This window comes from Dermacentor albipictus, chromosome 4 (assembly GCF_038994185.2).
Source record: "Dermacentor albipictus isolate Rhodes 1998 colony chromosome 4, USDA_Dalb.pri_finalv2, whole genome shotgun sequence".
NCBI classification, from domain to species: Eukaryota; Metazoa; Arthropoda; class Arachnida; order Ixodida; family Ixodidae; genus Dermacentor; species Dermacentor albipictus.
This window is the reverse complement of record NC_091824.1, coordinates 6,835,108-6,848,374: the sequence shown is the minus strand read 5'-3', so window position 1 is coordinate 6,848,374 and position 13,267 is coordinate 6,835,108. Positions and strand designations below refer to the sequence as shown.

The 13,267-nt window shown below is 65.8% G+C and overlaps 1 protein-coding gene across 1 annotated transcript; it reads left to right on the top strand.

Moving 5' to 3' along the window:
- Positions 1-3,946: 3,946 nt before the first annotated feature.
- On the top strand, positions 3,947-6,504 carry LOC139059483 (neurofilament medium polypeptide-like). Its single transcript, XM_070537908.1, has 3 exons — positions 3,947-4,048; positions 4,180-4,857; positions 6,250-6,504. The coding sequence occupies exons 1-3, from the start codon at positions 3,947-3,949 to the stop codon at positions 6,502-6,504; spliced, it is 1,035 nt and encodes a 344-aa protein (XP_070394009.1).
- The last annotated feature ends 6,763 nt before the right edge of the window (positions 6,505-13,267 follow it).

The window sequence follows — 13,267 nt, the reverse complement described above, 5'->3', positions numbered from 1 at the left end:
AGAGCCGAAAGGCCGATCGCGACAGCGCGTCCACCGCCAAGAAGAGGGTTGGAAAGGGGGCAGCTCATCGGTGCCCCTTGAAGAGGCCTTGGCCGCTCAGCAGTCTCAGCTCCGGCTCGAAGTCCCAGGCTCGCCGGGAGAGCCGAAAGGCCGATCACAACAGCCCGTCCACCACCAGGAAGAGGGCTCGAAAGGGGGCAGCTCATCGGTGCCTCTTCACGAGGCCTTGGCCGCTCAGCAGGCTCAGCTCCAGCTCGAAGTCCCAGGCTGGCCGGGAGAGCCGAAAGGCCGATCAAAACAGCCCGTCCACTGCCAGGAAGAGGGCTCGAAAGGGGGCAGCTCAACGGTGCCCCTTGAAGAGGCCTTGGGCGCTCAGCAGGCTCAGCTCCGGCTCGAAGTCCCAGGCTCGCCGGGAGAGCCGAAAGGCCGATCGCAACAGCGTGTCCACCGCCAAGAAGAGGGCTCGAAAGGGGGCAGCTCATCGGTGCCCCTTGAAGAGGCCTTGGCCGCTCATCAGGCTCAGTTCCGGCTCGAATACCCAGGCTCGCCGGGAGAGCCGAAAGGCCGATCACAACAGCTCGTCCACCACCAGGAAGAGGGCTCGAAAGGGCGCAGCTCATCGGTGGCCCTTGACGATGCCTTGCCCGCTCAGCAGGCGCAGCTCCGGCTATAAGTCCCAGGCTCGCTGGGAGAGCCGAAAGGCCGATCGCGACAGCGCGTCCACCGCCAAGAAGAGGGTTGGAAAGGGGGCAGCTCATCGGTGCCCCTTGAAGAGGCCTTGGCCGCTCAGCAGGCGCAGCTCCGGCTTGAAGTTCCAGGCTCGCCGGGAAAGTCGAAAGGCCGATCACATAAGCCCGTCCACCGCCAGGAAGAGGGCTCGAAAGGGGGCAGCTCATCGGTGCCCCTTGAAGAGGCCTTGGCCGCTCAGCAGGCTGAGCTCCGGCTCGGAGGCCCAGGCTCGCAGGGAGAGCAGAAAGGCGGATAGACACAGCGCGTCCACCGCCAAGAAGAGGGCTGGAAAGGGGGCAGCTCATCAGTGCCCCTTGAAGAGGCCTTGCCCGCTCAGCAGGCTCAGCTCCGGCTCGAAGTCCCAGGCTCGCCGGGAGAGCCGAACGGCCGATCACAACAGCGCGTCCAGCACCAAGAAGAGGGCTCGAAAGGGGATAGCTCATCGGTGCCCCTTGAAGAGGCCTTGCCCGCTCAGCAGGCTCAGCTCCGGCTCGAAGTCCCAGGCTCGCCGGGAGAGCCGAAAGGCCGATCACAACAGCCCGTCCACCTCAAGGAAGAGGGCTCGAAAGGGGGCAGCTCATCGGTGCCTCTTGACGAGGCTTTGGCCGCTCAGCAGGCTCAGCTCCGGCTCGAAGTCCCAGGCTCGCCGGGAGAGCCGAAAGACCGATTACAACAGCCCGTCCACTGCCAGGAAGAGGGCTCGAAAGGGGGCAGCTCATCGGTGCCCCTTGAAGAGGCCTTGGGCGCTCAGCAGGCTCAGCTCCGGCTCGAAGTCCCAGGCTCGCCGGGAGAGCCGAAAGGCCGATCGCAACAGCGCGTCCACCGCCAAGAAGAGGGCTCGAAAGGGGGCAGCTCATCGGTGCCCCTTGAAGAGGCCTTGGCCTCTCAGCAGGCTCAGTTTCGTCTCGAAGACCCAGGCTCGCCGGGAGAGCCGAAAGGCCGATCACAACAGCGCGTCCACCACCAAGAAGAGGGCTCGAAAGGGGACAGCTCATCGGTGCCCCTTGAAGAGGCGTTGCCCGCTCAGCAGGCGCAGCTCCGGCTTGAAGTCCCAGGCTCGCCGGGAGAGCCGAAAGGCCGATCGCCACAGCGCGTGGACCCCCAAGAAGAGGGCTGGAAAGGGGGCAGCTCATCGGTGCCCCTTGAAGAGGCCTTGGCCGATCAGCAGGCGCAGCTCCTGCTCGAAGTCCCAGGCTCGGCGGGAGAGCCGAAAGGCCGATCACAACAGCCCGTCCACCACCAGGAAGAGGGCTCGAAAGGGGGCAGCTCATCGGTGCCCCTTGAAGAGGTCTTGGCCACTCAGCAGGCTGAGCTCCGGCTCGGAGGCCCAGGCTCGCCGGGAAAGCCGAAAGGCCGATCGCAACAGCGCGTCCACCGCCAAGAAGAGGGCTGGAAAGGGGGCAGCTCATCGGTGCCCCTTGAAGAGGCCGTGGCCGCTCAGCAGGTGCAGCTCCGGCTCGAAGTCCCAGGCTCGCCGGGAAATCCGAAAGGCCGATCACAACAGCCCGTCCACCACCAGGAAGAGGGCTCGAAAGGGGGCAGCTCATCGGTGCCGCTTGACGAGGCCTTGGCCGCTCAGCAGGCTCAGCTCCGGCTCGAAGTCCCAGGCTCGCCGGGAGAGCCGAAAGGCCGATCGCAACAGCGCGTCCACCGCCAAGAAGAGGGCTGGAAAGGGGGCAGCTCATCGGTGCCCCCTGAAGAGGCCTTGGCCGCTCAGCAGGCTCAGCTCCGGCTCGAAGTCCCAGGCTCGCCGGGAGAGCCGAAAGGCCAATAAAAACCGCCCGTCCACCGCCATGAAGAGGGCTCGAAAGGGGGCAGCTCATCAGTGCCCCTTGACGAGGCCTTGCCCGCTCAGCAGGCGCTGCTCCGGCTTGAAGTCCCAGGCTCGCCGGGAGAGCCGAAAGGCCGATCGCAACAGCGCGTCCACCGCCAAGAAGAGGGCTGGAAAGGGGGCAGCTCATCGGTGCCCCCTGAAGAGGCCTTGGCCGCTCAGCAGGCTCAGCTCCGGCTCGAAGTCCCAGGCTCGCCGGGAGAGCCGAAAGGCCGATCGCAACAGCGTGTCCACCGCCAAGAAGAGGGCTCGAAAGGGGGCAGCTCATCGGTGCCCCTTGAAGAGGCCTTGGCCGCTAAGCAGGCTCAGTTCCGGCTCGAGTACCCAGGCTCGCCGGGAGAGCCGAAAGGCCGATCACAACAGCCTGTCCACCGCCAGGAAGAGGGCTCGAAAGGGGGCAGCTCATCGGTGCCCCTTGACGATGCCTTGCCCGCTCAGCAGGCGCAGCTCCGGCTTGAAGTCCCAGGCTCGCCGGGAGAGCCGAAAGGCAGATCGCATCAGCGCGTCCACCGCAAAGAAGAGGGCTGGAAAGGGGGCAGCTCATCGGTGCCCCTTGAAGAGGCCTTGGCCGCTCAGCAGGCGCAGCTCCTGCTCGAAGTCCCAGGCTCGCCGGGAGAGCCGAAAGGCCAATAAAAACCGCCCGTCCACCGCCAGGAAGAGGGCTCGAAAGGGGGCAGCTCATCAGAGCCCCTTGACGAGGCCTTGCCCGCTCAGCAGGCGCTGCTCCGGCTTGAAGTCCCAGGATCGCCGGGAGAGCCGAAAGGCCGATAGCAACAGCGCGTCCACCGCCAAGAAGAGGGCTGGAAAGGGGGAGCTCATCGGTGCCCCTTGAAGAGGCCTTGGCCGCTCAGCAGTCTCAGCTCCGGCTCGAAGTCCCAGGCTCGCCGGGAGAGCCGAAAGGCCGATCACAACAGCCCGTCCACCACCAGGAAGAGGGCTCGAAAGGGGGCAGCTCATCGGTGCCTCTTCACGAGGCCTTGGCCGCTCAGCAGGCTCAGCTCCGGCTCGAAGTCCCAGGCTGGCCGGGAGAGCCGAAAGGCCGATCAAAACAGCCCGTCCACTGCCAGGAAGAGGGCTCGAAAGGGGGCAGCTCAACGGTGCCCCTTGAAGAGGCCTTGGGCGCTCAGCAGGCTCAGCTCCGGCTCGAAGTCCCAGGCTCGCCGGGAGAGCCGAAAGGCCGATCGCAACAGCGTGTCCACCGCCAAGAAGAGGGCTCGAAAGGGGGCAGCTCATCGGTGCCCCTTGAAGAGGCCTTGGCCGCTCATCAGGCTCAGTTCCGGCTCGAATACCCAGGCTCGCCGGGAGAGCCGAAAGGCCGATCACAACAGCTCGTCCACCACCAGGAAGAGGGCTCGAAAGGGCGCAGCTCATCGGTGGCCCTTGACGATGCCTTGCCCGCTCAGCAGGCGCAGCTCCGGCTATAAGTCCCAGGCTCGCTGGGAGAGCCGAAAGGCCGATCGCGACAGCGCGTCCACCGCCAAGAAGAGGGTTGGAAAGGGGGCAGCTCATCGGTGCCCCTTGAAGAGGCCTTGGCCGCTCAGCAGGCGCAGCTCCGGCTTGAAGTTCCAGGCTCGCCGGGAAAGTCGAAAGGCCGATCACATAAGCCCGTCCACCGCCAGGAAGAGGGCTCGAAAGGGGGCAGCTCATCGGTGCCCCTTGAAGAGGCCTTGGCCGCTCAGCAGGCTGAGCTCCGGCTCGGAGGCCCAGGCTCGCAGGGAGAGCAGAAAGGCGGATCGACACAGCGCGTCCACCGCCAAGAAGAGGGCTGGAAAGGGGGCAGCTCATCAGTGCCCCTCGAAGAGGCCTTGCCCGCTCAGCAGGCTCAGCTCCGGCTCGAAGTCCCAGGCTCGCCGGGAGAGCCGAAAGGCCGATCACAACAGCGCGTCCAGCACCAAGAAGAGGGCTCGAAAGGGGATAGCTCATCGGTGCCCCTTGAAGAGGCGTTGCCCGCTCAGCAGGCGCAGCTCCGGCTTGAAGTCCCAGGCTCGCCGGGAGAGCCGAAAGGCCGATCGCCACAGCGCGTGGACCCCCAAGAAGAGGGCTGGAAAGGGGGCAGCTCATCGGTGCCCCTTGAAGAGGCCTTGGCCGATCAGCAGGCGCAGTTCCTGCTCGAAGTCCCAGGCTCGGCGGGAGAGCCGAAAGGCCGATCACAACAGCCCGTCCACCACCAGGAAGAGGGCTCGAAAGGGGGCAGCTCATCGGTGCCCCTTGAAGAGGTCTTGGCCACTCAGCAGGCTGAGCTCCGGCTCGGAGGCCCAGGCTCGCCGGGAAAGCCGAAAGGCCGATCGCAACAGCGCGTCCACCGCCAAGAAGAGGGCTGGAAAGGGGGCAGCTCATCGGTGCCCCTTGAAGAGGCCGTGGCCGCTCAGCAGGTGCAGCTCCGGCTCGAAGTCCCAGGCTCGCCGGGAAATCCGAAAGGCCGATCACAACAGCCCGTCCACCACCAGGAAGAGGGCTCGAAAGGGGGCAGCTCATCGGTGCCGCTTGACGAGGCCTTGGCCGCTCAGCAGGCTCAGCTCCGGCTCGAAGTCCCAGGCTCGCCGGGAGAGCCGAAAGGCCGATCGCAACAGCGTGTCCACCGCCAAGAAGAGGGCTCGAAAGGGGGCAGCTCATCGGTGCCCCTTGAAGAGGCCTTGGCCGCTAAGCAGGCTCAGTTCCGGCTCGAGTACCCAGGCTCGCCGGGAGAGCCGAAAGGCCGATCACAACAGCCTGTCCACCGCCAGGAAGAGGGCTCGAAAGGGGGCAGCTCATCGGTGCCCCTTGACGATGCCTTGCCCGCTCAGCAGGCGCAGCTCCGGCTTGAAGTCCCAGGCTCGCCGGGAGAGCCGAAAGGCAGATCGCATCAGCGCGTCCACCGCCAAGAAGAGGGCTGGAAAGGGGGCAGCTCATCGGTGCCCCTTGAAGAGGCCTTGGCCGCTCAGCAGGCGCAGCTCCGGCTCGAAGTCTCAGGCTCGCCGGGAAAGTTGAAAGGCCGATCACATAAGCCCGTCCACTGCCAGGAAGAGGGCTCGAAAAGGGGCAGCTGATCGGTGCCCCTTGACGAGTACTTGGCCGCTCAGCAGGTGCAGTTCCGGCTCGAAGTCCCAGGCTCGCCGGGAAATCCGAAAGGCCGATCACAACAGCCCGTCCAGCACCAGGAAGAGGGCTCAAAAGGGGGCAGCTCATCGGTGCCTCTTGACGTGGCCTTGGCCGCTCAGCAGGCTCAGCTCCGGCTCGAAGTCCCAGGCTCGCCGGGAGAGCCGAAAGGCCGATCGCAACAGCGCGTCCACCGCCAAGAAGAGGGCTGGAAAGGGGGCAGCTCATCGGTGCCCCCTGAAGAGGCCTTGGCCGCTCAGCAGGCTCAGCTCCGGCTCGAAGTCCCAGGCTCGCCGGGAGAGCCGAAAGGCCAATAAAAACCGCCCGTCCAGCGCCAGGAAGAGGGCTCGAAAGGGGGCAGCTCATCAGTGCCCCTTGACAAGGCCTTGCATGGTCAGCAGGCGCGGCTCCGTCTTGAAGTCCCAGGCTCTCCGGGTGAGCCGAAAGGCCGATCGCAACAGCGCGTCCACCACCAAGAAGAGGGCTCGAAAGGGGGCAGCTCATCGGTGTCCCTTGAAGAGGCCTTGGCCGCTCAGCAGGCGCAGCTCCGGCTTGAAGTCCCAGGCTCGCCGGGAAAGTCGAAAGGCCGATCACATAAGCCCGTCCACCGCCAGGAAGAGGGCTTGAAAGGGGGCAGCTCATCGGTGCCCCTTGAAGAGGCCTTGGCCGCTCAGCAGGCTGAGCTCCGGCTCGGAGGCCCAGGCTCGCAGGGAGAGCAGAAAGGCCGATCGAAACAGCGCGTCCACCGCCAAGAAGAGGACTGGAAAGGGGGCAGCTCATCAGTGCCCCTTGAAGAGGCCTTGCCCGCTCAGCAGGCGCAGCTCCGTCTTGAAGTCCCAGGCTCGCCGGGAGAGCCTAAAGGCCGATAGCAACAGCGCGTCCACCACAAAGAAGAGGGCTGGAAAGGGGGCAGCTCATCGGTGCCCCTTGAAGAGGCCTTGGCCGCTCAGCAGGCTCAGCTCCGGCTCGAAGTCCCAGGCTCGCCGGGAGAGCCGAAAGGCCGATCGCAACAGCGTGTCCACCGCCAAGAAGAGGGCTCGAAAGGGGGCAGCTCATCGGTGCCCCTTGAAGAGGCCTTGGCCGCTAAGCAGGCTCAGTTCCGGCTCGAGTACCCAGGCTCGCCGGGAGAGCCGAAAGGCCGATCACAACAGCCTGTCCACCGCCAGGAAGAGGGCTCGAAAGGGGGCAGCTCATCGGTGCCCCTTGACGATGCCTTGCCCGCTCAGCAGGCGCAGCTCCGGCTTGAAGTCCCAGGCTCGCCGGGAGAGCCGAAAGGCAGATCGCATCAGCGCGTCCACCGCAAAGAAGAGGGCTGGAAAGGGGGCAGCTCATCGGTGCCCCTTGAAGAGGCCTTGGCCGCTCAGCAGGCGCAGCTCCTGCTCGAAGTCCCAGGCTCGCCGGGAGAGCCGAAAGGCCAATAAAAACCGCCCGTCCACCGCCAGGAAGAGGGCTCGAAAGGGGGCAGCTCATCAGAGCCCCTTGACGAGGCCTTGCCCGCTCAGCAGGCGCTGCTCCGGCTTGAAGTCCCAGGATCGCCGGGAGAGCCGAAAGGCCGATAGCAACAGCGCGTCCACCGCCAAGAAGAGGGCTGGAAAGGGGGAGCTCATCGGTGCCCCTTGAAGAGGCCTTGGCCGCTCAGCAGTCTCAGCTCCGGCTCGAAGTCCCAGGCTCGCCGGGAGAGCCGAAAGGCCGATCACAACAGCCCGTCCACCACCAGGAAGAGGGCTCGAAAGGGGGCAGCTCATCGGTGCCTCTTCACGAGGCCTTGGCCGCTCAGCAGGCTCAGCTCCAGCTCGAAGTCCCAGGCTGGCCGGGAGAGCCGAAAGGCCGATCAAAACAGCCCGTCCACTGCCAGGAAGAGGGCTCGAAAGGGGGCAGCTCAACGGTGCCCCTTGAAGAGGCCTTGGGCGCTCAGCAGGCTCAGCTCCGGCTCGAAGTCCCAGGCTCGCCGGGAGAGCCGAAAGGCCGATCGCAACAGCGTGTCCACCGCCAAGAAGAGGGCTCGAAAGGGGGCAGCTCATCGGTGCCCCTTGAAGAGGCCTTGGCCGCTCATCAGGCTCAGTTCCGGCTCGAATACCCAGGCTCGCCGGGAGAGCCGAAAGGCCGATCACAACAGCTCGTCCACCACCAGGAAGAGGGCTCGAAAGGGCGCAGCTCATCGGTGGCCCTTGACGATGCCTTGCCCGCTCAGCAGGCGCAGCTCCGGCTATAAGTCCCAGGCTCGCTGGGAGAGCCGAAAGGCCGATCGCGACAGCGCGTCCACCGCCAAGAAGAGGGTTGGAAAGGGGGCAGCTCATCGGTGCCCCTTGAAGAGGCCTTGGCCGCTCAGCAGGCGCAGCTCCGGCTTGAAGTTCCAGGCTCGCCGGGAAAGTCGAAAGGCCGATCACATAAGCCCGTCCACCGCCAGGAAGAGGGCTCGAAAGGGGGCAGCTCATCGGTGCCCCTTGAAGAGGCCTTGGCCGCTCAGCAGGCTGAGCTCCGGCTCGGAGGCCCAGGCTCGCAGGGAGAGCAGAAAGGCGGATCGACACAGCGCGTCCACCGCCAAGAAGAGGGCTGGAAAGGGGGCAGCTCATCAGTGCCCCTTGAAGAGGCCTTGCCCGCTCAGCAGGCTCAGCTCCGGCTCGAAGTCCCAGGCTCGCCGGGAGAGCCGAAAGGCCGATCACAACAGCGCGTCCAGCACCAAGAAGAGGGCTCGAAAGGGGATAGCTCATCGGTGCCCCTTGAAGAGGCGTTGCCCGCTCAGCAGGCGCAGCTCCGGCTTGAAGTCCCAGGCTCGCCGGGAGAGCCGAAAGGCCGATCGCCACAGCGCGTGGACCCCCAAGAAGAGGGCTGGAAAGGGGGCAGCTCATCGGTGCCCCTTGAAGAGGCCTTGGCCGATCAGCAGGCGCAGTTCCTGCTCGAAGTCCCAGGCTCGGCGGGAGAGCCGAAAGGCCGATCACAACAGCCCGTCCACCACCAGGAAGAGGGCTCGAAAGGGGGCAGCTCATCGGTGCCCCTTGAAGAGGTCTTGGCCACTCAGCAGGCTGAGCTCCGGCTCGGAGGCCCAGGCTCGCCGGGAAAGCCGAAAGGCCGATCGCAACAGCGCGTCCACCGCCAAGAAGAGGGCTGGAAAGGGGGCAGCTCATCGGTGCCCCTTGAAGAGGCCGTGGCCGCTCAGCAGGTGCAGCTCCGGCTCGAAGTCCCAGGCTCGCCGGGAAATCCGAAAGGCCGATCACAACAGCCCGTCCACCACCAGGAAGAGGGCTCGAAAGGGGGCAGCTCATCGGTGCCGCTTGACGAGGCCATGGCCGCTCAGCAGGCTCAGCTCCGGCTCGAAGTCCCAGGCTCGCCGGGAGAGCCGAAAGGCCGATCGCAACAGCGCGTCCACCGCCAAGAAGAGGGCTGGAAAGGGGGCAGCTCATCGGTGCCCCCTGAAGAGGCCTTGGCCGCTCAGCAGGCTCAGCTCCGGCTCGAAGTCCCAGGCTCGCCGGGAGAGCCGAAAGGCCAATAAAAACCGCCCGTCCACCGCCATGAAGAGGGCTCGAAAGGGGGCAGCTCATCAGTGCCCCTTGACGAGGCCTTGCCCGCTCAGCAGGCGCTGCTCCGGCTCGAAGTCCCAGGCTCGCCGGGAGAGCCGAAAGGCCGATCGCAACAGCGCGTCCACCGCCAAGAAGAGGGCTGGAAAGGGGGCAGCTCATCGGTGCCCCCTGAAGAGGCCTTGGCCGCTCAGCAGGCTCAGCTCCGGCTCGAAGTCCCAGGCTCGCCGGGAGAGCCGAAAGGCCGATCGCAACAGCGTGTCCACCGCCAAGAAGAGGGCTCGAAAGGGGGCAGCTCATCGGTGCCCCTTGAAGAGGCCTTGGCCGCTAAGCAGGCTCAGTTCCGGCTCGAGTACCCAGGCTCGCCGGGAGAGCCGAAAGGCCGATCACAACAGCCTGTCCACCGCCAGGAAGAGGGCTCGAAAGGGGGCAGCTCATCGGTGCCCCTTGACGATGCCTTGCCCGCTCAGCAGGCGCAGCTCCGGCTTGAAGTCCCAGGCTCGCCGGGAGAGCCGAAAGGCAGATCGCATCAGCGCGTCCACCGCCAAGAAGAGGGCTGGAAAGGGGGCAGCTCATCGGTGCCCCTTGAAGAGGCCTTGGCCGCTCAGCAGGCGCAGCTCCGGCTCGAAGTCTCAGGCTCGCCGGGAAAGTTGAAAGGCCGATCACATAAGCCCGTCCACTGCCAGGAAGAGGGCTCGAAAAGGGGCAGCTGATCGGTGCCCCTTGACGAGTACTTGGCCGCTCAGCAGGTGCAGTTCCGGCTCGAAGTCCCAGGCTCGCCGGGAAATCCGAAAGGCCGATCACAACAGCCCGTCCAGCACCAGGAAGAGGGCTCAAAAGGGGGCAGCTCATCGGTGCCTCTTGACGTGGCCTTGGCCGCTCAGCAGGCTGAGCTCCGGCTCGGAGGCCCAGGCTCGCCGGGAAAGCCGAAAGGCCGATAGCAACAGCGCGTCCACCGCCGGGAAGAGGGCTCGAAAGGGGGCAGCTCATCGGTGCCCCTTGAAGAGGTCTTGGGCGCTCAGCAGGCTCAGCTCCGGCTCGAAGTCCCAGGCTCGCCGGGAGAGCCGAAAGGCCGATCGCAACAGCGTGTCCACCGCCAAGAAGAGGGCTCGAAAGGGGGCAGCTCATCGGTGCCCCTTGAAGAGGCCTTGGCCGCTAAGCAGGCTCAGTTCCGGCTCGAGTACCCAGGCTCGCCGGGAGAGCCGAAAGGCCGATCACAACAGCCTGTCCACCGCCAGAAAGAGGGCTCGAAAGGGGGCAGCTCATCGGTGCCCCTTGACGATGCCTTGCCCGCTCAGCAGGCGCAGCTCCGGCTTGAAGTCCCAGGCTCGCCGGGAGAGCCGAAAGGCAGATCGCATCAGCGCGTCCACCGCCAAGAAGAGGGCTGGAAAGGGGGCAGCTCATCGGTGCCCCTTGAAGAGGCCTTGGCCGCTCAGCAGGCGCAGCTCCGGCTCGAAGTCCCAGGCTCGCCGGGAAAGTTGAAAGGCCGATCACATAAGCCCGTCCACTGCCAGGAAGAGGGCTCGAAAAGGGGCAGCTGATCGGTGCCCCTTGACGAGTACTTGGCCGCTCAGCAGGCTGACCTCCGACTCGTAGGCCCAGGCTCGCCGGGAGAGCCGAAAGGCCGATCGCAACAGCGCGTCAACCGCCAAGAAGAGGGCTGGAAAGGGGGCAGCTCATTGGTGCCCCTTGAAGAGGCCTTGGCCGCTTAGCAGGTGCAGCTCCGGCTCGAAGTCCCAGGCTCGCCGGGTGAGCCGAAAGGCCGATCACATAAGCCCGTCCACCGCCAAGAAGAGGGCTGGAAAGGGGGCAGCTCATCGGTGCCCCTTGAAGAGGCCGTGGCCGCTCAGCAGGCTCAGCTCCGACTCGAAGTCCCAGGCTCGCCGGGAGAGCCGAAAGGCCGATCACAACAGCGCGTCCACCACCAAGAAGAGGGCTCGAAAGGGGACAGCTCATCGGTGCTCCTTGAAGAGGTCTTGCCCGCTCAGCAGGCGCAGCTCCGGCTTGAAGTCCCAGGCTCGCCGGGAGAGCCGAAAGGCCGATCGCAACAGCGCGTCCACCGCCAAGAAGAGGGCTCGAAAGGGGGCAGCTCATCGGTGCCCCTTGAAGAGGCCTTGGCCGCTCAGCAGGCTGAGCTCCGGCTCGGAGGCCCAGGCTCGCAGGGAGAGCAGAAAGGCCGATCGAAACAGCGCGTCCACCGCCAAGAAGAGGGCTGGAAAGGGGGCAGCTCATCAGTGCCCCTTGAAGAGGCCTTGCCCGCTCAGCAGGCGCAGCTCCGTCTTGAAGTCCCAGGCTCGCCGGGAGAGCCTAAAGGCCGATAGCAACAGCGCGTCCACCACCAAGAAGAGGGCTGGAAAGGGGGCAGCTCATCGGTGCCCCTTCAAGAGGCCTTGGCCGCTCAGCAGGCTCAGCTCCGGCTCGAAGTCCCAGGCTCGCCGGGAGAGCCGAAAGGCCGATCACAACAGCCCGTCCACCTCCAAGAAGAGGGCTCGAAAGGGGGCAGCTCACCGGTGCCTCTTGACGAGGCTTTGGCCGCTTAGCAGGCTCAGCTCCGGCTCGAAGTCCCAGGCTCGCCGGGAGAGCCGAAAGGCCGATTACAACAGCCCGTCCACCTCCAGGAAGAGGGCTCGAAAGGGGGCAGCTCATCGGTGCCCCTTGAAGAGGCCTTGGCCGCTCAGCAGGCTGAGCTCCGGCTCGGAGGCCCAGGCTCGCCGGGAAAGCCGAAAGGCCGATAGCAACAGCGCGTCCACCGCCAAGAAGAGGGCTGGAAAGGGGGCAGCTCATCGGTGCCCCTTGAAGAGGCCTGGGCCACTCAGCAGGCTCAGCTCCGGCTAGAAGTCCCAGGCTCGCCGGAAGAGCCGAAAGGCCGATCACATCAGCCCGTCCACCACCAGGAAGAGGGCTCGAAAGGGGGCAGCTCATCGGTGCCTCTTCACGAGGCCTTGGCCGCTCAGCAGGCTCAGCTCCGGCTCGAAGTCCCAGGCTCGCCGGGAGAGCCGAAAGGCCGATCACAACAGCCCGTCCACTGCCAGGAAGAGGGCTCGAAAGGGGGCAGCTCATCGGTGCCCCTTGAAGAGGCCTTGGCCGCTCAGCAGGCTGAGCTCCGGCTCGGAGGCCCAGGCTCGCCGGGAGAGCCGAAAAGCCGATCGCAACAGCGCGTCCACCGCCAAGAAGAGGGCTGGAAAGGGGGCAGCTCATCGGTGCCCCTTGAAGAGGCCTTGGCCGCTCAGCAGGTGCAGCTCCGGCTCGAAGTCCCAGGCTCGCCGGGAGAGCCGAAAGGCCGATCGCAACAGCGTGTCCACCACAAAGAAGAGGGCTCGAAAGGGGGCAGCTCATCGGTGCCCCTTGAAGAGGCCTTGGCCGCTCAGCAGGCTCAGTTCCGGCTCGAATACCCAGGCTCGCCGGGAGAGCCGAAAGGCCGATCGCAACAGCGTGTCCACCACCAAGAAGAGGGCTCGAAAGGGGACAGCTCATCGGTGCCCCTTGAAGAGGCGTTGCCCGCTCAGCAGGCGCAGCTCCGGCTTGAAGTCCCAGGCTCGCCGGGAGAGCCGAAAGGCCGATCGCAACAGCGCGTGGACCCCCAAGAAGAGGGCTGGAAAGGGGGCAGCTCATCGGTGCCCCTTGAAGAGGCCTTGGCCGATCAGCAGGCGCAGCTCCTGCTCGAAGTCCCAGGCTCGGCGGGAGAGCCGAAAGGCCGATCACAACAGGCCGTCCACCACCAGGAAGAGGGCTCGAAAGGGGGCAGCTCATCGGTGCCCCTTGAAGAGGCCTTGGCCACTCAGAAGGCTGAGCTCCGGCTCGGAGGCCCAGGCTCGCCGGGAAAGCCGAAAGGCCGATCGCAACAGCGCGTCCACCGCCAAGAAGAGGGCTGGAAAGGGGGCAGCTCATCGGTGCCCCTTGAAGAGGCCGTGGCCGCTCAGCAGGTGCAGCTCCGGCTCGAAGTCCCAGGCTCGCCAGGAAATCCGAAAGGCCGATCACAACAGCCCGTCCACCACCAGGAAGAGGGCTCGAAAGGGGGCAGCTCATCGGTGGCGCTTGACGAGGCCTTGGCCGCTCAGCAGGCTCAGCTCCGGCTCGAAGTCCCAGGCTCGCCGGGAGAGCCGAAAGGCCGATCGCA